General features: G+C 48.2%; 1 protein-coding gene across 1 annotated transcript; it reads left to right on the top strand.

Moving 5' to 3' along the window:
- Positions 1-710: 710 nt before the first annotated feature.
- LOC119976114 (p53 apoptosis effector related to pmp22) lies at positions 711-20,853 on the top strand. Its single transcript, XM_038816293.1, has 3 exons — positions 711-1,055; positions 18,322-18,459; positions 19,917-20,853. The coding sequence occupies exons 1-3, from the start codon at positions 860-862 to the stop codon at positions 20,123-20,125; spliced, it is 543 nt and encodes a 180-aa protein (XP_038672221.1). The 5' UTR covers positions 711-859; the 3' UTR covers positions 20,126-20,853.
- Positions 20,854-21,533: the final 680 nt, after the last annotated feature.

Genomic DNA, 21,533 nt, shown 5'->3' with positions numbered 1-21,533 from the left:
TAATCCGTGTAATTTATGAATTGAACCCATGTCCCGAGAGGACTGGAGTTCAAGATGACCAGTCCAAGGGGAGCACGGTGGCGCAGTGGGATAGCCCTGTAACCTCGTGGCTCTGAGGTCTCAGGTTCGATCCTGGCTCTAGGTCACTGTCTGCGTGGAGTTTGCCCATTCTCCCTGTGTTTGCGTGGGTTTCGCCCCCACAACCCAAAGATGTGCTGGGTAGGTGGACTGGCCACGCTAAATTGCCCCTTAATTGGAAAAAATGAATTGGGTACTCTAAACCTATAGGAAAAAAAAATTACCGGTCCAAGAATGGGCAGATGAGGCGGAGTGGCCATGCTAAACTGCCCCCTAGCGGCCAACGATGGGGTTACGGGGGAGTGGGCAGGGGCAGGGCCATCTTTGGGGGGGGGGGGGGTCCGGTGCAGACTCGATGGGCCGAACGGCCTCCCTCTGCACTGTAGGGATTCTATGATTTCCCGGTGGGGTGACATTACCCTGCAGCCACCGCCTCCCCCTAAAAACCATGGTCAGGGGACTGAACTGTGCAGGACGGGCCGAATGGCCTTCTGCGCTGTAACTTTCCTACGATTCTCTTGATTCCTGAAAGTTTGGAGCGCAGAAAGGGTTAAGAGTGAGGCTTGCCAGCCGCTGTAACCCGATGCCGGCTGAGGGAGGGGCTGGGTGTTGCAATGCCTCCCTAGCTTGGGGCTGCCCCCTCCCTGCGCTCTCACTCAGCTCTGGTGGGGTGAGGCAGGCTCGGCTCCCGCACTCTGTCCCTGGGAGAGGAGCTGTGAACAGGCTGTGAGCCTCTTACCCAAACCCCGCGCTCTCTGTGCCGCCCTCCCCCTGCCTGGCCATGTTTAAGTGCGGGCTGGCCTTCCCCCGCTGCCGCTGGATCCTGCCCCTGCTCCTGCTGATCGCCATCATCTTCGACATCATCGCGCTGGCCGCCAGCTCCGGCTGGGTGGACTCCAAGTATAACTATGCCTCCCTGTGGGATCAGTACCGGGGCAGGGAGCCCAAATGGGATCAGACATCCCTCATGGAGTTCGGTAAGGAGTGGCGGGGAGGGAATGGGGGGGAGAGAAGGGGGAAATGGGGAGAGGAAGAGAAAAGAGGGAATTGGGGAGGGGAAGAGAAAAGAGGGAATGGGGGAAAAGGGAGGGGAGAGACAAGGGGGAGGAGGGAGAAAAGGAGAATGAGGAAAAGAGGGAGGAGTGAGAAAGGAGGAATGTGGAAAAGAGGGAGATCATGGGAAGAGGAAATGGGGAAAGGAGAGGAGGGCGAGAAATGGGGAATGTGGAAAAGAGGGAGAGCGAGAAAAGAGGGAATGGGGAAAGAGGGAGAGTGAGGGAAAAGGGGAGGAGGGAGAGAAAAGGGGAATGTGGAAAAGAGGGACAGTGAGAAAAGTGGGAATAGGGAGGAGAGGAAAGAGGGAATGTGAAAAAGAGGACGAGAGGGGGAATGGGGAAAAGAGGGCAGAGAGAGAAAACAGAATGAGGAAAGGAGGGATAAAAGAGAGACAACGGAATGTGGAAAAGAGGGAGGAGAGAGAGAACGGAGCAGGAAAAGAGGGAGAAGAGAGAAAAGGGGGAATGGGGAAGAGAGAGAAAACGGAAAGAGGATAAGGAGGAGAAGAGAGAAAAGAGTGAGTGAGAAAAACAGGGAGAAATGGTAGAAAGCGGAGCGAGTAAGAGAGAGAGAATGGAGCAAAGTAAATGGAAAGCAAAGGAGAGAAAGATGGAAAAAGGAATGACAGGAGAGAACATGGAAAACAGAAAGAAAATATGAAAATAGACAGATCAAAACATCAGAAGCAGAAAGAAAGTAGGCAGCAAAGTGAAAAAGCAAACAGGAACAAAGAACATATGGGTGGGAGGCCAGAGTGAAGGAGTGAGAAAGAAGCAGCGAGAACGTCAGCGTAAATGATTAGAAACTGAAGGAGTGAATGAGAACAATTGAAAGAGAAAGGGCCAGCGGTGAAAAAGTGAAGAAAAACAGAGTGAGCGAGAAGACAGCAGAGCGAGAAAAGGGTGAGTGGAAAATCAAGTGAAGGAGGTGAAGAGAGTGTCAGAGGTAGAATGAGAGAGTGAGAAAAAAGAGACCTGCGGAGAAATAAAAGAGAACAGGGTGGGAACAAACTTCACATGTTCCTTCTGAGCTCCATGAATGAAGTTTTATTGTGTGTTCTGTGTTGCGCTCTATTCAACTTTTTCAGTTGCGATCTAGCTGCTGTGTCAGCACACACATGAATAGGTAAAGTCGCCACAGTCCCAGATGACCATAGGCCTCTGCCCCCTTTTGAGGGGGAGAGCTGACTGATGGTGGTTTAACCCGAGGATCACCACGCCTCAGGTGAGGGGCAAGGTAGGGAAGGCGAGGCCTTGGCAAATACCCTCAGCCGGTACGGGAGTTGAACCCGCGCTGTTAGCCTCGCTCCGCAACATGAACCAGCTGTCCAGCCAACTGAGCTAAACCAGTGTGGTGGGAAACTAGACCATTCCTGGGATAGGGTGGGCTGAAAACATTGGACCGATTCGAAGATCGAGGTTGTGAAATCTGTTCTCTAAGAAACCGGGAACCAGTGGCATCTGTCTGCAACTTGCATCACACCTCTCATGTAATTAAACAGCCCGAGGCACTTGACAGGAGTATACCGAACAGCATTTAATAGCAAAGCACACAGGGAGACGTTAGACCCTATGACCTAAAGCTTAGTCACAGAAGCAGATATTATAAAGCATAAAGGAGGTGAGAGAGTTATAGGGAGGGGATCGCAGAGCTTAGCGCCAAGGCACGCCCGTCAATGATGGAGCGATTATAGATTGCAGGGATAAGGGAGGGGCAAGACCCTGGAGGGAGCAGGGACCAGGGTGAAAATGCAGATAGCGACAGAGGAAAGTAAAAATTAAATTTGGGAGATAAAGAGAAGGGGGAAAAAAAACATGATGGCGAAAAGTGAAAAAGTGAAGCAGATGTCTCTGATAAGTAGGATCAAATGCAACGCAGTACAAGTTAATCCAAATTCACTTTGGTCAGATTTAGGGCAGCACAGTAGCATATTGGTTAGCATTATGGCTTCACAGCGCCAGGGTCCCAGGTTCGACTCCCGGCTTGGGTCACTGTCTGTGCGGAGTCTGCATGTTCTCCCCGTGTCTGCGTGGGTTTCCTCCGGGTGCTCCGGTTTCTTCCCACAGTCCAAAGACGCGCAGGTTAGGTGGATATGGGGAGAGAGGGAATGTGTACTGGAAGACAAAAAGGGAGAAAAAAATAATGGCGATCAGATGTGGTGTTTTTGGGAAGTGGGTTTCTAAATTATTGTCATAGATGGAAAAACAATTTTCCGTTTTCCTATAAAGTTGTTTTCTGGAGCTATGTGTTCAAACTCTTTCAGTTGTGACATTTACAAAATTCAAGTGACCCAGCTTCAGTGCTGCAGGTCCTGACTAGGTTGGTGCAACACGAATGCGAGTTCTTTCTCTCATTTTGTCTCTGTTCCTGATCAGGTGCATCTGTTGCTCTCGGCACCCGAGATGGTGATGGCCATATGCAACTGTATCCATTCCTCAACGATTGGGCAATGCGTGGAACTGAATTCCGCGTGCAACCAAATGAAAATGAGAACTTTAACTTGGAAGTTGTAAGACAAGTTAATTTTTCTTTTGACAAAATTTGCAATCCTAGCCAAGTAATTGACAAAGTGGAGCCGCAACATCATAGGGACCCATAGAACGATATGGGAGAGTACGTGGCATTTGGCCCATCGTACTTGTGCTATATTTTTCTTTGTGCTATTCATTAATTAATCCATCTGCATTAATTGTTAACATTGCCTGATAAATGCTGCTGAGTTCTATATAGACTGACAAAGCCCAGGGTTTATTCTCCATGATTGTTTTTGACCTGGGTTCCTTTGTAGAATGAGCTAATCTCGGGTAACAAATATTTGCATCTGACTAATGCGGCAGAAACGTTTCAACGCTGTGTTGAATTCGCTGTGAAGGCTTGCAGGGCGGAGTGAGAGCTCCTCCTGCCCTCAAACGATGCCCACCCATCGGTAATTAGCCCAAGCGACTATTAGGGAATTCAAGAGAAACCTATTTAGCAGAGGATGGTTAGAATGTGGAACTCGCTACCAGAGGAAGTGGTGGAGGCAAATAACACCAGTGCATTTAAGGAGAAACTGTGTGAGGAAGAAAATAATTGAAATTATACTGATAGGGTTAGATAGCGCAAGATGGTAGAAGTCTCACGTAGATCATTAGTTTTGCACTGTAAATTCCATGTAAAGCTAGGGTAAGGTGATGACAATGGAGATGGCAAGATTTGCAATGGACGGGCAGAGGACCTTGGTATGCACAGGCCATTAAAGGTGAAATGAAAATTGCTTATTGTCACGAGTAGGCTTCAATGAAGTTACTGTGAAAAGCCCCTAGTCGCCACATTCCGGCGCCTGTCCGGGGAGGCTGGTACCGTTGATAAAATTATATAAAGGCAGATCACATATCTACAACAACTTGCATTTCTATAGCATCTTTCATGTAGGGAAAAGTCCCAAGTAAATAATCAGGCAAAGGGGCAGCACGGTGGCACAGTGGTTAGCATTGCTGCCTACGGCGCTGAGGACCTGGGTTCGAATCCCGGCCCTGGGTCACTGTCCGTGTGGAGTTTGCACGTTCTCCCCGTGTCTGCGTGGGTTTCACCCCCACAACCCAAAGATGTGCAGGATAGGTGGATTGCCCACGCTAAATTGCCCCTTAATTGGAAAAAAAAATTGGGTACTCTAAACATTTAAAAAAATATATTAAAAAAAAATAAATAAAATAATCAAGCAAACATTGCCACCGAAGGAGTTATTAAGACAGGTTATAATTATCTAGGGGCAAAGAACTCAATGTACAGAGCGAGCTCTGGATTGGTAGAAGTCTTTTAGTTGGACAACACTTGGGGGTATTGTGGGTAGTAAAGGATATATGAAGGAAGGATATAAAGCGATTGGAAGAGTGAAGCATTGTTTAGGGCATTCGCAGGAGCAAGGAGATATACTGTAGTTAGAAAGAGAAACATTAGAAGTTAGAGTAAACTGAGAAAGATTGAGAATTCTACGATTGAAGAGTTGTGAGGAGGTGAATAGCGGCAGATTGATTGGTGAGATGGTACACAATTTAAGACAATTGCAGAAGTGATTTACGGAGAAATTATGAAAACCTTCTGTTTAGAATGTGCCATTCTCTGGTCACAAACTTGTTGCTAAACCTCGTCACGTCCCTATTTCTCAATCCTTGAAGATGCTCCTTAGAACCCGAACTTTTTGAACAAGCTTCTGGTGGTGGGTTCTAATAATAATAATAAGCTTCATTATTGTCACAAGTCGGCTTACATTAACAATGAAGTTACTGTGAAAAGTCCCTAGTCTCCACACTCCGGCGCTTGTTCGGGTACACAGAGGGAGAATTCAGAATGTCCAATCCACCTAACAACATGTCTTTCGGGATTTGTGGGAGGAAGCTGGAGCACCCGGAGGAAACCCAGCCAGACACGGGGAGAACATGCAGACTCCGCACAGACAGTGACCCAAGCAGGAATCGAACCTGGGACCCTGGCGCTGTGAAGCAACAGTGCTAACCACTGTGTTACTGTGCCGCCCTAACATCACCACTTGTGTTCAGTGTCAAACGTAGTTTGGTAACACTCCTATGAAGCATCCTGAGATGCTTCGGTACATTAAAAAGGTGCTATGCGAATGCTAATTATTGTTGAACCCAACCCTTGTAAAAGGAGTCAGCTACTTACTAGAAAATGTACCCAAAGTACCGTGGGAGTGAGTGAGTCAGTGTTTGTAGACGTGGCCTTGATAGACCAAAAGATCTGTTTCGGTGCTGTAAAATCACTGATTCTATGCTTATCCCCTTTACTGAAGGAGCTCAGCAAGGGGATTGTGAGGAATAAAACAGGGTGACAAAAACGGTTCAGGCCTTTGAAAGCTTAAACTGTCAGGAGAGGTTTGTCTTCTCTTAGAAAATGGAAACTTCAGTGGGACCTAATTGAAGTTTTCAACATTGTGAAAGAATTGACCATATTAATGAGGCGAATGAAAGATTTGCATCTATATAGCGCCTTTCACAACTCCAGGCTGTCCCAAAGCGCTTTATTGCCAATTAGTTATTTTTTTGAAGTGTCGGCACAGTGTAATATATTCAAACATACGAAATAGTAGCAGAGGCAGGCCATTCAGCCCCTCAAGCCTGCCGCGGCATTCAATAAGTATCTAGTCTGTTTGCGTTTCTGAATAGATCAATAATGTAGAAAAGATGACAGCTAGCCTGTTCGTAATGAACTGCGATGTGTTTGTTATCAGATTATCTGATCTTTTGTGATGTTGGCCGAATGCTAACTATTGGCTGCGACATCAGGGATGATTTTCATATTCTTCTCAAAATAGTGTCATGGGATCTTTTACATCTAACTGGGAGGACAGACCGGGGGGAGCGATTCAGCCGCCGCATTGAGTCCGGCACGGAGCCGGGAGAGCCAATCACCGATCACCTGATTGCCGTTGCCTGGCGTAATCTGGATCACGTCCTCACTGGATGGCACTACCAGGGTGCAAGGTTGGCGGTGCCGAGGTGGCACCAGCAGTGCCAGCTGCCCTGAGACCAACCACCCGGGGGGCCTTTGATCACCTGGGAGACCCCCACCCCGCCCCAGATACCGTTCCACCTGGTCCTCATTTGTGGGGACCAGTACTGAATGGCGCCCAGCTGGGGTCTCCTCAGCGAGGCCGTTAGATGTCGGGTGGCCGTTAGATTCGGCACGAGCAAGGCTAAGTGATCTGGTAAGATCTCGTGAGGCGTACTGGCTGTCGGGAATCCAGAGGGAGGCCTCCCCCGGGATCTGCCGGCCATGTAACGTCCCGGTTCCGGTGGGACGCAACCGATAGATGGCGTGGGGAATCTAGGTCTGGATCTCCCCCTAGAAGCCAGCGGGAGACACCCCGCCAAACTCAACCAAAATTACACCACGGAATTTAGGCCCTGAAGGGCCTAAATCTAATGTTTCATCAGAAAGACAGCACCTCTGACTGTACAGCACTCCCTCAGCACCAATATGGATGTCAGCCTTTTGTGCTCAAGTTTCTGGAAAGAAATCTGAAACCACAATTTCCTGAGGGGACAGTGCTACCCACTGAGCCACATCTGGCACCATAGTCGCTAAGGTGCAGGTTCAGACACTTGGAATGCAAGTTAAGGACTCAAAGAACAAAGGTAATAAGAGAAGTGGCACAAAACACCCGGAAGAGTTAAATTCAGAAGTTGGGTTGATGCATTTGGGAGACAACTAGACTTGCGGACTTCCCAGAAAAACCAGAGCACCTGGTCTTTCAAGGAAGTTCTTTAATTAAAAAAAAGGCGGTCCCTTTGTTCTAAAAAGTGTGGTCAGAAACAAACCTGCTCGGGTGGCACGGCCACGCAGTGGTTAGCATTGCTGCCTCACGGTACTAGGACCCTGGTTCAATCCCGGCCCCGGGTCACTGTCCGTGTGGAGTTTGCACATTCTCCCCGTGACTGCGTGGGTCTCACCCCCACAACCCAAAGATGTGCAGGGTAGGTGGATTGGCCATGCTAAATTGCCCTTTAATTGGAAAAAAAAAGAATTCGGCACTTTAAATTTACAAAAAAAAGAAACAAACATGTTCAAAAGAGGAAGGACTTCAGAGTTCATGGATTTGATGAGTTATAAAAGCAAGCAAAGCTAATCCTTCCTTTGAAATAACTTGGACCAATTAATCAAGATGATTGTAATAGGTTTGGGCCATGAAATTGAATGTAAATAATGCAGTTCAAAACTTTTAGGCATCTCAGCAAGCCCAGAAGCTTGAAAAAGTTAAAGAGAAATTAAATTAACTGTGAAAAATGAACTTCAAAGGTTTCCAGCACATCAAATGGAAGATGTTTACCTTCACCTGCTCCTTTTGCTGTGCTGAGGAGCTGTCAATCATAGCAAGAGTGTTTATAAACATAGTGGTTAGCATGAAAGCATGGTAATTGAGATGCAAAAAAGCATGAAGGGAAAGATAAATAAATAGACCCCCTAAGCAGCTGTGTCTGGACTAATAAGACTATCAGTCACTGGCTAGTGCAATGTATTGCTGTGCGAAATTGAATGGAACGTTTGCATTTCAAAGGCTGTCAAGGGATTTAAGTGTACTTGGCTTTCGAGACAGCCTCTGACACTTGTAGGTTGCTGCTTTAAACACTGATGCAGCAGATGTTAGGAAAGGTAAGTGAAAATGCAGTGATTTCTCACTCTACTGCTTGGACTACACTTCCGCCTTCAGGTGGGGGTGATTGATGATAGTCTCTGTTGGTGAGATCTGATGGGGGGGGGGGGGGGCATGGGTACCCTCATGCAAGAGTGTTGTGGGAGGGGGGGGGGAGTGACCCGTCATTCCACTGGTAGGGTGGGGGGAGGAGGATTCCCCTACTTTACAGCAGAGAGGGGCAGAATCTGACTTGTGGGGGGAGAGGGGGGGCCTTCCGATGGACCTTGGGGGGAGGGGGCCTGAACCCCTTGATCTACCTCGGGGTCGATCGCGTCAAGGCCACTTTTGGGCAAACCAACCCAGTGAATACCCTGCTATGCGCATTGGAGCACAACGGGGGAGGGGGGGGGGGGGGGACACTGGCTTCGAGCCTGTTAATGACATTCAAATTTATTTAAATTTTGATTTGCATCCTCCCGTTGGCACGGGTGGGTAGGCCGCTGAGGCCAGCAGCGGGGCATGGCAATGGGTTGTGGCACTGGGCGCCAAACCTGGTTTTCCCTCGGCGTTCCATTCTCTGCCCGATCAGAGTGGCGTTGAATGGAGAATCCACCCCATAAGATTCTGAGGGAGCTGGGCAGATTAAATGCTGAGAGGATGTTTCCTCGTGTGGGAGAATCTAGAAGTACGGGGCACAGTTTGAAATTATGGGGTCTCCCCTTTAAGATGAATATGATGATGAGGAGTTATTTATTCACCGAGGGGCGTTAGTCTTCAGAATCCTCTTCCCAGAGAGCCGTGGGGACTGGGTTATCGTGTATGTTCAAGGCTGGGTTTGACAGATTTTGGATTGACTGGGGACTGAAGGGATATGGGGGTTAGACGGAAAGTGGGCTTATGGTCACAATCAGAAAAGCCATGATTAGGGGCAGCATGGTGGCGCAGTGGTTAGCACTGCTGCCTCACGGCGCCGAGGTACATAGATAGAACAGTACAGCACAGAACAGGCCCTTCGGCCCTCGATGTTGTGCCGAGCAATGATCACCCTACTCAAACCCACGTATCCACCCTATACCCGTAACCCAACCTTACTTTTTTAGGACACTACGGGCAATTTAGCATGGCCAATCCACCTAACCCGCACATCTTTGGACTGTGGGAGGAAAACGGAGCACCCGGAGGAAACCCACGCACACACGGGGAGGACGTGCAGACTCCGCACAGACAGTGACCCAGCCGGGAATCGAACCTGGGACCCTGGAGCTGTGAAGCATTTATGCTAACCACCATGCTACCGTGCTGCCCAGGTCCCAGGTTCGATCCCGGCTCTGGGTCACTGTCCGTGTGGAGTTTGCACATTCTCCCCGTGTTTGCGTGGGTTTCGCCCTCACAACCCAAAAATGTGCAGGCAAGGTGGATTGGCCACGCTAAATTGCCCCTTAATTGGAATAAATGAATTGGGTGCTCTAACTTTAAAAAAAAAAGAAAAGCCATGATTTATTGAATGGAGGGTGGATCAGACTCGATGGGCCAAATGGCCTACTCCTATTTTTTTTTTGATCCTGTAGCAACGACAAGTGAAATCCGGCAGGTTCCCAGGGATTTGTTCATTCAGCATTACAGCGGGCATCAGGCCCGGTTACACATTACCGAGTCTTTATTCCATTCTCTCAGCTTCCACAGAGGCCGTCTACTATACAAATGCTGGTTAACTCCCAATCAGGACAAGGGAACAATCATCCCCAGCTGGGATGTCACATGCAGGTTAATGCAGATCTAAATGTGGATCAGAGCCAGAAACCAACGAGCGTATAGTTGTACGTTTAGAGTAGTTAGAGTGAATTAGAGACAGTCCCTAACCATTCTCAAGGTCAGAGTGAGCCTGACTTCAGCCTGATTACAGGTTCTGTTTGGCTGGAGTGTTTACAGTACTAACTGTCTGTTCTCACTGTGCTGTCTGCCTGCCTGCCAACCTTTTATAGTTTGTCCTGAACTCACGCGATCATGTTTTTCCCATGGTTTTTATTTCTGAACATTCTTGGGATTTTACCTCGATAAAGGAAAATGCCAGTCTTTGCAAATTCCAAAAACAACCCCCTTTATGAATAGAAAAGGTTAAGTCTCGAGCTGGGCGGGCGGGGGGGGGGGGGGGGGGGGGGGGGGGCGGGGGCGTTGAAACTTTTCCTGGAGTTTTGAAAGTTTATGTCAAAGAAAAGTAATAGTGACGTAAGGAGAATTGTTTGTACACCAGCGAGTGGTTAGGATCTGGAATGTACTGACCAACAACGTGCTGAAGACCGACTCTATTAATTCAATTGTGGCTTTCAAGAGGTTGGGTAATAGCCTAAAGAGAGAAAGTTTATTGGGTTTATGGGGAAGTGGAGGAGGGGCAGGGTGAGTGGGACTATCTGAGTTGCTCTTGCAGACGCCAGCACAGAGACAACGGGCTGAATGGCCTCCTGTGGTCATATTGAATGGCAGAGCAGGCTGGACATGCCCTGTGTGGTCCACCCCTGCTCCGATTTCTTGTGTCCTTGCATTCTAACACCGGCCTAGTAACAGAACGTTATTAGCCCAGACACACACAACACACCATCCTTTTCCCCCTTGGGAAGGAGAGGACGGGAGAGGCACCAGAAGAGGAGGAAGTATTTGGAGAATGTGTATCTCTGACATTGAGCAAACATTCACATTGGGTCTTGGCAGATGTAAGAGAAGACACACACACAGTGTCGGAATTTGATCTGAGCTGATCCCTTGAGCATGCAAGCTTTGCAAATTACCAACTAACCAAGGGCAGGCCAGGCTCAACTTCTCATTGATTCAGCTTTCATGGCTTGTCCCTTTGTGTTTGTAGATGTTTCCTGACTGAAAGCAGATTTTCTGCATTTACTTTTGATTTAATGTAACTTTAAGGTACTGGATGCAAAGTGGCACAGTGGTTAGCACTGCTGCCTCTCAGCGCCAGAAACCCGCTTCAATTCTGGCCTTGGGTGACTGTGTGGAGTTTGTACGCTCTCCCCGTGTCTGGGTGGGTTTCCTCCGGCTGCCCCGGTTTCCTCCCACAGTCCAAAGATGTGCCGGTTAGGTGGATTAGCCGGGCTAAATTGTCCCTTAGTGTCCTGGGATGTGCAGGTTAGGTTAGGGGAAGGGGCGGGGTGGACAGGGGAGTGGACAAGGGTAAGATGCTCTTTCGGAGGGTCGGTGGTCTCTTTCTGCACTTAGGGATTCTATGGTTTACTTTTTTCCCCTCGACCTTGTATCCCTGAAATCACTCCTCCTTGTTGGGGTACAATTCCGTTGGAACTACCCCTCCCCTTAAGCACTGACTCTCACGGAGGACACCAGTCCAGTCACTGTTGGCGTGTCCCTTCTCATATTAGATATGTCCTATTGGGCACTTTATTATCTTTACTGGGCCTTTATTACTATGGTTCCCATTTTAGTGACATTCTTTTGATGACTTATTTGAAGAGGACAGTCACCGGTTTTTAAGTATCTGAAATTTAATTGCTCCGTTTCCCAATTCCCCCGAAGTGCCTTCAGCCAGAACCATTTGATTGTTTCTAAATTAGGTTTGTCCGACAAAAGGGCTTCTGTCTCTACAAGAGGTCGTGGCCCACGGATCTGAGACTTGCAGTGAGTGGAAATAATTTTGAACATCCTTATCTCCCACCAGAAAATAATCACTTTTCCCAATTAAATTCAGTTAGTTCCACATTCATCACAGTGCTCAAACGTAATCACTGTCAATGCTGCCCGCTGTCACCCTTTACACATTCCGGACTGCGTTCTTTATCTCAATATTTGTACGCCCTGCGCCTCTATCCCCAGCTACGACACTCTGCTTCATCTGGACACTGACTGGAAGTTAACCTTTTTAATCCTTGCACACAGTCTCTGTCAGAGTGGTCCTAACCTGACCCAAGTTGCACACGGGAAAATAGTCGGCAGGGAGAGGTCCATTAGGAGAGGTGCTGGTCTAACGGTCACAACAAGGGAAGCTTAATCCTGCGGCCCAGACTAATGTTCTGGGGATTTGAGCTCAAATCCCACCATGTTGGGGTGTAATGGAATTTAAATTTGATTGATAAATCTATGGAATGTCAAGTAATGGTCACCATCGATTGTTGTAAAAACCGACCTGGTTCACCAAATGTCCTTTCGGGAATCTGCCGTCCTGACCTGGTCCCGGCCTGCACGTGACTCCAAACCCACAGCCCTTAACTGCCCTCTGAAATGATCCTATCAAGCCACTCTGTTCCAGGGAAATTAGGGATGGGCAATCAATTTCAGTCTTATCAGCGATGCCCACATTCCATGAGAGAATTAAAAAAAAAAAATTCATAGACCATAAAACGGAGGTTTACGGTACGAGGGGCAAGGTTTAGAGGAGTTGTACGAGGCAAGTTTTTTACTCGGAGGGTAGTGGGAGCCTGGAACTCACTGCCGGAGGAGGTGGTGGAAGCAGGGACGATAGTGATGTTTAAGGGGCATCTTGACAAATACATGAATAGGATGGGAATAGAGGGATACGGACCCCGGAAGTGTAGAAGATTTTAGTTTAGATGGGCAGCATGGTCGGCGCAGGCTTGGAGGGCCGAAGGGCCTGTTCCTGTGCTGTACTTTTCTTTGTTCTTTGTTCTGTTTGTTAGAAGTAGGTTATTCAGCCCATCGAGTCTGCTCCACCATTCAATGAGATCATGATTGGATTGATACAGTATGATATTCCTCAATTCTACCTTCCCGTCTTATCCTCATAGCCCTTGATTTCCTTGCTGATTTAAAAATCTGTCCATCTCTTCCTTGACCATACTTACCAAGCCAGCCTCTACAGCTCTCTGCGGTAAAGAATTCCACAGATTCACCACCCTCTAGAGAGAAGAAATTCCTCCTCATCTCTGTCTTAAATGGACGACTCCTTATTCTGAGATGATGCCCTCTGGTTGTAGACTCTCCCAAAAGGGGAACATCCTCTCAGCATCAACCTTGTCAAGCTCCCTGAGAATCCTATACACCTCAGTAAGATCACCTCTCAATCTTCCAAACTCCAATGAGGCCCATGTTGGCTCCACGAGTCACCCCCATTTTATCAACCTCATCAATCTTTCAGTATATCTTTTTATTCCATTCTCCCTTATGTACTTGTCTCGTTTCCTTTTCCAAGCATTTCAGCTATTTACCGCAACTGCTTCCTATGATAGCAAGTTCTACGTTCTCACCACACGCTTAGTAAAGACGTTTCTCAGTATTTCCCTTACGGCTTTGGGTTCATCCAAACAAAGAATCATTCTCTCCACATCCACCCTATATCCACTGGGCTCAGTGGATAACGCCTTTGTCTCCTCGTCATGCAGTGAGTGGTTAGGATCTGGAACGCACTTCCTGAGGCTGAGGCAGATTGAATCGAGGGTTGTCAGCGGGAATTGGATTATTATTTGAAAAGGAGGAATATGCAGGGCTGGGGGAGAGCGCAGTGGCCCCTTCAGTGAACCAGCGCAGAAACAACAGGGCACATGGCCTGCTCCTGTGCTGTAACCATTCTGTGATTGAGTCCCACTCCGGGGACTTGAGCAGGCAGGTCTAGGCTGACACTCCAGTGCCGTACTCTCAGGGGCACCAACTTTTGGATGAGACGTTAGACCGAGGGCCCGTCTGCCCTTTCACCTGGATGTAAAAGATCCCACATCACTATATTTAGAAGTAGTGTTCTCTGTGTCTTGGCCAATATTCATCCCTCAATCAGCATTATGATAGAACAAATTATCCAGTCCTTATGTCACTGTTTAGTGGGAGCTTGCTGTGTGCAAATTGACTCCCGTGTTTTCGTCCATTAGCAGTGACTACATGTCAAAAGTACTTCATTGCGGGCAGCTCGGTGGCACAGTGGTTAGCATTTCTGCCTATGGTGCTGAGGGCCCGGGTTCGAATCCCGGCCCTGGGTCACTGTCCGTGTGGAGCTTGCACATTCTCCCCGTGTCTGCGTGGGTTTCGCCCCCACAACCCAAAGATGTGCAGGTTAGGTGAATTGGCCACGCTAAATTGCCCCTTAATTGGAAAAAAATTATTGGGTACTCTAAATTTATTTTTTTTAAGTATTTCATTGGCTGTAAAGCGCTTTGGGATGTCCTGTAGTTGGGAAAGGCGTTTTCGAAATGCAAGTCTTTTGCTTTTTTTTTACCCATTCTTAAAGTAGACCTGATAAAGACCTTTAAAATTAAGTCTTCTCATAGAATCCAGTGAACACACCCATGGTGGAGGCCCAGTTCCTGGGTGAGTGAGGTGTACTGTATACAGAATGGCTTGTGGTTTCGTAACTGGGTGACGCCCTGAGAGACAATGGGTGCAGTATTTGCAGTTTGAATGGGTGTCTCTGTGTGAGGGCGTTGCCAGGTGCTGCAGTGCGTACCAGTTCGCATTCCTTGAACCTTACGCGACACCTTGATCCTGTGAGCCCTGCCCTTTAAAATCCGTGTAATCAGCACCGATCATGTGAGATCATCTTACAAGGGGCGGCCTTCCACTAACAACGATTCCCAGTTCCGATCTGAAATGATTTGCATTTCTATAGTACCTTTCACCGCCTCAGGATTTACAGTTAGTGCTTTCGGACGTGCAAGTCACTGTTGTAAGAAATGTAGCAGCCAATTTGGGCACAGCATGATCCCACAAACAGAACCGTGGTGATGACGGAATAATCTGTTTTGGTGATGCTGGCTGGGTGATAACTATTCACTGTAGATAACCTGCCTGCTCTCCTACAAAGCAATGCCATGGGATCTTTTACACCTGCTTGAGAGGGCAAGTGGGACCTTGGTTTGACTGGACAAGACAAAACCTCTGATGATGCAGCACCTCCTCTATGCTGCACCGACAGCATCGGCCTAAAGGTTGCCCTCCATCGGCAATGGAGCGTGAGTTTGCGCCACTAGATTCAAAATCGGGAGCCCACCCGTTGAGCCACGGCTGATACCTGACCATGCAGCGCAGGTTTATTTACGATGCGGCCTAGGGTCACTGACGGTCTGCCCCATTTTGAGCCCTTCCCCTCAAAAAACCCTGCTACACGGGTCACAATACCTGTTCATGTCCTGCCTTGCATCCCCCGCAGCATTGCCACTTTCTCTCTCGCTGTAAGAGGAGAGAGATTGGGGAAGGGTGCGGGGGGGGGGGGGTGCTGTCCAGTAGGCAGATGGGCCTCCGCTCCGCACTTCCACTCTTAAGGAAGAGCAGGGGGGACTTCCGGTGGCAGCTTTGAGGGAGTAAGTTGCACATTTGGTGGTTCTCGCTCTGGTTGGACTTTTGGACCTTTCCCCCCCCCGACGTTTTTATGCTTTTGAGTACTGGATCTGAAGGCATAGGCACTCAGGCACTGATTCCATACATAGGTGTATGGAACTAAGAAGTAGAAAGAATCGTAAACAGTTAAGGAAGAGCAGGGGATAGCTGATATGACAACGACGCCTATACTTGACAAATAAGACTTCATTGTCCGCGTGGTGCCTCGGAGTGTCCTGAGGCTATGACGGGCGCTACCTCAACGCAAATTCTCTTCCTCAATCTTCTCGTGACCAGGGCGCGCCAGTGAACAACAGCTGAATGAATGATCAGGAGGCAGAATGGAGGAGCCGATGAGCTAAATAAAGAACTAGCTGACAGCAGACTCGGAATGCAAAGGAAGGGAGGTTTTAGGAGGCGACAGCAGGAATTGAGGAATTCCACAATCTTTGGGAGGGCGGGAATGAATGTGAATTCCAACACAGTAGGAGAGGATTGTGAAGGGAAAGATCACTGGACTGTTGATAACTACGGAACTGATATCACAGTGAGGGGACGCAGCGGAGTGCAAATGGGGAAACGTTTATGACCAAGGAGATTCCATTGACCAGCTGTCTCTGATGCTCTTGTCAGTCATCACCGTCTAGAAAGTCCCACCGTTCACTGAGCAGTTGCACAGAGGATTGACTCCCAGTCCCTGCACAGTGAGTGATTGAGTTACTAGACTGCCATGTCATCCACTGTGCAAATGGACGTTTATTTTGACATGTGGACAGGTGCTATTTATAGATTCGGAGGCTGAAAGATATTTGATTGAGAGACGGCCTGGGGCCCTCTGACCACATTGTGGAGTCTGCTTCCCGATGATGCACTTTCCAAATTCTTCAAGACAGCTGCTTCTTTCCCTTGGGCGACACGTTTAACCGGGGAGCGGCCTTGCCCTATCGGGTGGATGTAAAAGAGATCCCATTTGAAAGAAAGCAAGGCCGTCCACCCCGGTGTCCCACCTGTTACCGATCACTTGACCGACATCACTTCACTAGATTATCTGGTCATTGGATTGGATTGGATTGGATTTGTTTATTGTCACGTGTACCGAGGTACAGTGAAAAGTATTTTTCTGCAAGCAGCTCAACAGATCATTCAGTACATGGAAGAAAAGGGAATTAAACAAAATTCAAGAAAATACAAGAAAATACATAATAGGGCAACACAAGATATACAATGTAACTACATAAGCATTGGCATCGGATGAAGCATACAGGGTGTAGTGTTAATGAGGTCAGTCAATAAGAGGGTCATTTAGGAGTCTGGTGAAAGTGGGGAAGAAGCTGTTTTTGAGTCTGTTCGTGCATGTTCTCAGACTTCTGAATCTCCTGCCCGATGGAAGAAGTTGGAAAAGTGAGTAAGCCGGGTGGGAGGGATCCTTGATTATGCTGCCTGCTTTCCCCCAGCAGCGGGAGGTGTAGATGGAGTCAATGGATGGGAGGCAGGTTCGTGTGATGGACTGGGCGGTATTCACGACTCTCTGAAGTTCCTTGCGGTCCTGGGCCGAGCAGTTGCCATACCAGGCTGTGATGCAGCCCGATAGGATGCTTTCTATGGTGCATCTGTAAAAGTTGGTAAGGGTTAATGTGGACATGCCCAATTTCCTTAGTTTCCTGAGGAAGTATAGGCGCTGTTGTGCTTTCTTGGTGATAGCATTATTGCATTGCAGTTTGTGGGAGCTTGCTGTCCATCCATCGCTGTGTTTCCTACATTGCAACAAGCCAGAGAATTGTTATGGCGCAAACAAGCTATTCGACCCCTCGTGTCCATATGGGATCTCTGTGAGAGATACTCTGTTATACCCCCTTCCCTCCTCCCCCTTTTCCCTTTGGCTCTGAAGATAGTTTCTCTTCAGGTAATCGTCCAATTCCCCTTTGAAAGCCACGATCGAATCTGCCTCCACCACACGGTCAGGCATCGCATTCCAGATCCGCACCACTCGCTGGGTAAATTAGGTTCTCCTCGTTTCGCCTCTGACTTTTTTTGCCAATTGCCTTAAATTGGGTGTCCTCCGTGTCACAGCCCTCCAGACAATGGGAACAGTTTTTCGCTCTCTAACTGTCCAGACCCCTCGTGATTTTGACCACTTCTACCTAATTTCCTCGCAACCTTCTCTTCTCCAAGGGGAACAGTCCCAGCTTCTCCAATCTATATCCCACTCTCCCTGGAACCATTCCCGTAAATCTTCTCGGCACCCTCTCTCACGCCCTTCCTAACGTGCGGACTCCAGAATTCTACACACAGCTGCATTTGAGACAAAAGCTTCATTGTTCCTCCCCCGTCCTTTAGTGCTCGATTCTCCTGTTTAGGAAGCCCAGAATCCTGCATGATTTTCGGCACAGCTTTCTCAAACCACCCTGGCCCCAGTACTCTTCTCTCGTGAAGGCCCCCTGATGACTCCTGATTGGCCATGTATCCAAACGTGTCACCCAAATGGTCATTGTGCGTATGCAAGCCTGGTCATGTGTTATTCAACTGTGAAAGCATCAGAAGGGCCATTCACATCCACCCCCTAGGCATACAGCTGAGAGACAGAGGTCACAATTCGAGGCAGTTGATCTTTTACAGGTCAAAGTTCTGCTTCCTAATTGTTAACTTCATAAATTCTGACCTATGACCCCTTGTTCTGAAGCAAAAACAATAACTTACCTGGATGACCATCCCCGCATCCACTGTTTACTGATCTGAGGCTGACCGTGATTAATTCCCTTCTCCTTTCTATGCGACAGGTTGGGCCAAAGCTACTGCGGCTATGCTGATTATTGGCTGCATCCTGTTGATCATCTGTTTCATCCTGTCCTTCCTGGCTCTTTGCAAAGGCCAAGCGAGCCTGTTGAAAGTAATCGGCCTCATCCTCTTCGTCGCTGGTAAGAATTTATTTTAATGTCTGTCTGGTAAGTTTCTCTCTTCTTCCCGCCCAAGGTTCTGTCCCTCTGCCTTTCCGCTGGACCGAAGCCATTTTTCCCACCCTTCTACCTCCGGGGACATCCATATCAGAGAAAATAAGACGAGGAATGGAGGCAGGAGTAGGCTGCACAGTGCCTTCATTGAACCTGCTACGCCTTCCAATATTTGATCTTCCACCATAACTCCACTTTTCCAAGGGTGGCGCAGTGGTTAGCACTGCTGCCTCACGCCGCCGTGGCCCCAGGTTTGATCCCGGCTCTGGGTCACTGTGCATGTGGAGTTTTCACATTCTCTCTGTGTTTGCGTGGGTTTCACCCCCACAACCTAAAGATGTGCAGGCTAGGTGGATTGAACACGCTGAATTGCCCCTTAATTGGGAAAAATGAATTGGGTGCTCCAAATTACCCCTTGATTCCCAAATAGCTATCGATCTCAGTTTTGAATATACTTTTAAAAAATAAATTTAGAGTAGCCAATTCATTTTTTCCAATCAAGGGGCAATTTAGCGTGGCCAATCCACCTACGCTGCACATCGTTGGAATGTGGGGGCGAAACCCACTCAAACACGGGGAGAATGTGCAAACTCCACACGGACAGGGACCCAGAGCCGGGATCGAACCTGGGACCTTGGCGCCGTGAGGCAGCAGGGCTAACCCACTGCGCCACCGTGCTGCCCCAGTTTTGAATATACTTAACGTCCGTAGATCCACAGTCAATTAGAGAATTCCAAAACTCCACAACCCTCTGAATGATGAATTCTTCCGTCTCCCAATCCAAAATGGCCGAGCCCCTTTCCTGAGGTTAATCGATTTAGCCAATTGTTTGGCATTTAGAATTGCTTGTCAGCGACTTGCGTGTCTGTGGGACATGAGTTTAAATCAGAACGAAATTCAAATTTCCCCCCCGTGAGAATGCAGTCCCAGTCGAGGACAGAATGGAGGTGTGAATCTGTTGATATATCTGGTTCTAGGTGTACATAGGTGGGCCCTCATCAGCAGGTTAGGTTCAAGCAACAATGAAGCAATGATATCGAGCCTGATTTTAAAGCTCACCCACTGTAGAGGGCTAAGATTGGGCCCATTTTAATACCGGCTGGCTGCATTGGGTGCTCATATTCTCTCTCCCCTCACCCCCCAAAAATTCCTATTTTCCCCCAATGTTTCCGACGTGTTAATGCTTTTACCTCTGCCCTCTGCACTTTGACACTTGGCTTTGCGGCTGGCATAATGTAGAGGTCAGTGACATCGGCCATTTTAGATATTTGTTTATAATTGCCCGTTGGAGAAAAGGTTTTCACAGGGCCAAAGCTGCCTCCAATTAAATCCATCTGCGTTCCTGTTTGCGAGCGAATGTTTCCCCGCCCCGCCCCCCCTCCATCCCAAAATGACGGGGCTGTTCTTCTTTCTCCTCTCTGCAGTCCTGTTTCAGGTCATCGCGCTCATCATTTACCCGGTCAAATTCACCGAGACCCAAATCAAAAATGGCGACTACGAATATAGCTGGAGCTACGGTTTTGGGTGGGGAGCGACGATCCTGATGATTGGCTGCGGCGTTTTCTTCTGCTGCCTTCCCAAGTACGAGGAAGAACTCTACGGTCAGGCCAAACCCATCTACTTTTACGGCTAAGCCCCGGGGCCGCCGGCTGCGAAGGTGGATTTGACTCCGATTAACTCTGCTGGACTCTGGTGCCCTGCACACATGTACATTTGTTGTTTCAATATGCAAGAAGAAGGATGTGTTGCTTATTTTTAAGTACACGCACATTTTTATTAAGTGCCGGATCTGGCTAAGCTCTTGTTTTTTTTTATTGTTAAAGTAGTTTTTTAAACGGTTTGCCTTGGGTGTTGGGGGAACAAGCGGTAAGATTGGCGGGCGGAGGGAGACCTCTTAGACACGAGACCCTCATCGAATGCAAGTGTCTGAGTCTGAAGGTTGACGTTGCAACACTTTCTCTTCCCCTCTCTGGCATCTACTCCTTTTAATTATTCAAATTATGGTCTGGATCAGGACAAGCCGAGTTTTGGCAATTGCAGGTAGCAGGGGAGGTTGGAATAACGTTGGTTGTTTGGGTTGCGAGAGTCTTCTACAATGTTCTGAGGACGGAATGTGATAAGGCGGGAACTATTTCAGTTGGGAAAGGACGGTGATATTTTTATGCAAGGACCATAATATAAATAGGAGGATGCTGCTGCTATCCAGTTATACCTTTTATAGTTTTATCTTTGACCAAAAACATCTATTTCTCATTCAAGTTTGGAAGAAAACGTTTCTGTTGTTAAAGTGAGATTGTACAAAAAAAAAATCAATATTGGGAACTTTCACTTTGACCACTGTATTAAAGAGTGCACAGTCTACTGGTCGTCTCTGAATTATTTCCACTCAAACTGTGATGCTGGGTGCTGGGGTTATACTCCTCGGGAACAGAAGAAATAAGAGCAGGAGGGTAGGCCATTCAGCCCCTCAAGCCTGCTCCACCGCCCCTGGCTGACCCTGACTATCTCATTGCTATTTGGCTGTACTATCCCAGTATCCCTTGACATCTTTTTCTTTCTTTTTTTCTCTTTTTTTTTCCCCTTGACTTCTTTAATACCTGGAAACCTATCCATCTCTGTCTTGAACATGTCTGAGCCTCTCTGGGGAAGTGAATTCCGAAGATTCACCACCCTCTGAGTGCAGGAATTCCTCCTCGTCTCAGTCCGAAATAGCCTGCCCTTTATTCCGAGACTGTGTTCCCTGGTTCCAGACACCCCCCCCACCCCCCCCCCCCCACTCCAACGAGGAGAACCGTCCTTTCCGCATCTACCCCGTTGAGCCCTGTAAGAACCTTCTGTGTTTCAGTGCAATAGGGCACAGCGGGCAAGGAGGAAATTTACCAAAGGGGCTTTGATAGAGTTGGGTAGAGAGAAACCGGCCAAAATCGTCTGCCTTTGTTTGCAGTTGAGATTTTCCCCTCCGGCTGCTGACCGTTCTCATTCGCAACGTGCGCCAACGTGGGCCTGACCGAGAATAATGCCCACTGCCCCCATTGGTGGGT

The sequence above is a fragment of the Scyliorhinus canicula genome, chromosome 1, assembly GCF_902713615.1.
Source record: "Scyliorhinus canicula chromosome 1, sScyCan1.1, whole genome shotgun sequence".
Classification (NCBI taxonomy): domain Eukaryota; kingdom Metazoa; phylum Chordata; class Chondrichthyes; order Carcharhiniformes; family Scyliorhinidae; genus Scyliorhinus; species Scyliorhinus canicula.
Note: the sequence above shows the minus strand (reverse complement) of the source record. Positions and strands in the feature narration are given on the sequence as shown.

Coding starts and splice junctions, on each gene's coding strand:
- LOC119976114 (XM_038816293.1), top strand. CDS start 860: ATGTTTAAGTGCGGGCTGGCCTTCCCCCGCTGCCGCTGGATCCTGCCC. Junction 1,056..18,321: donor GACATCCCTCATGGAGTTCG/GTAAGGAGTGGC, acceptor TCTATGCGACAG/GTTGGGCCAAAGCTACTGCG. Junction 18,460..19,916: donor CCTCATCCTCTTCGTCGCTG/GTAAGAATTTAT, acceptor TCCTCTCTGCAG/TCCTGTTTCAGGTCATCGCG.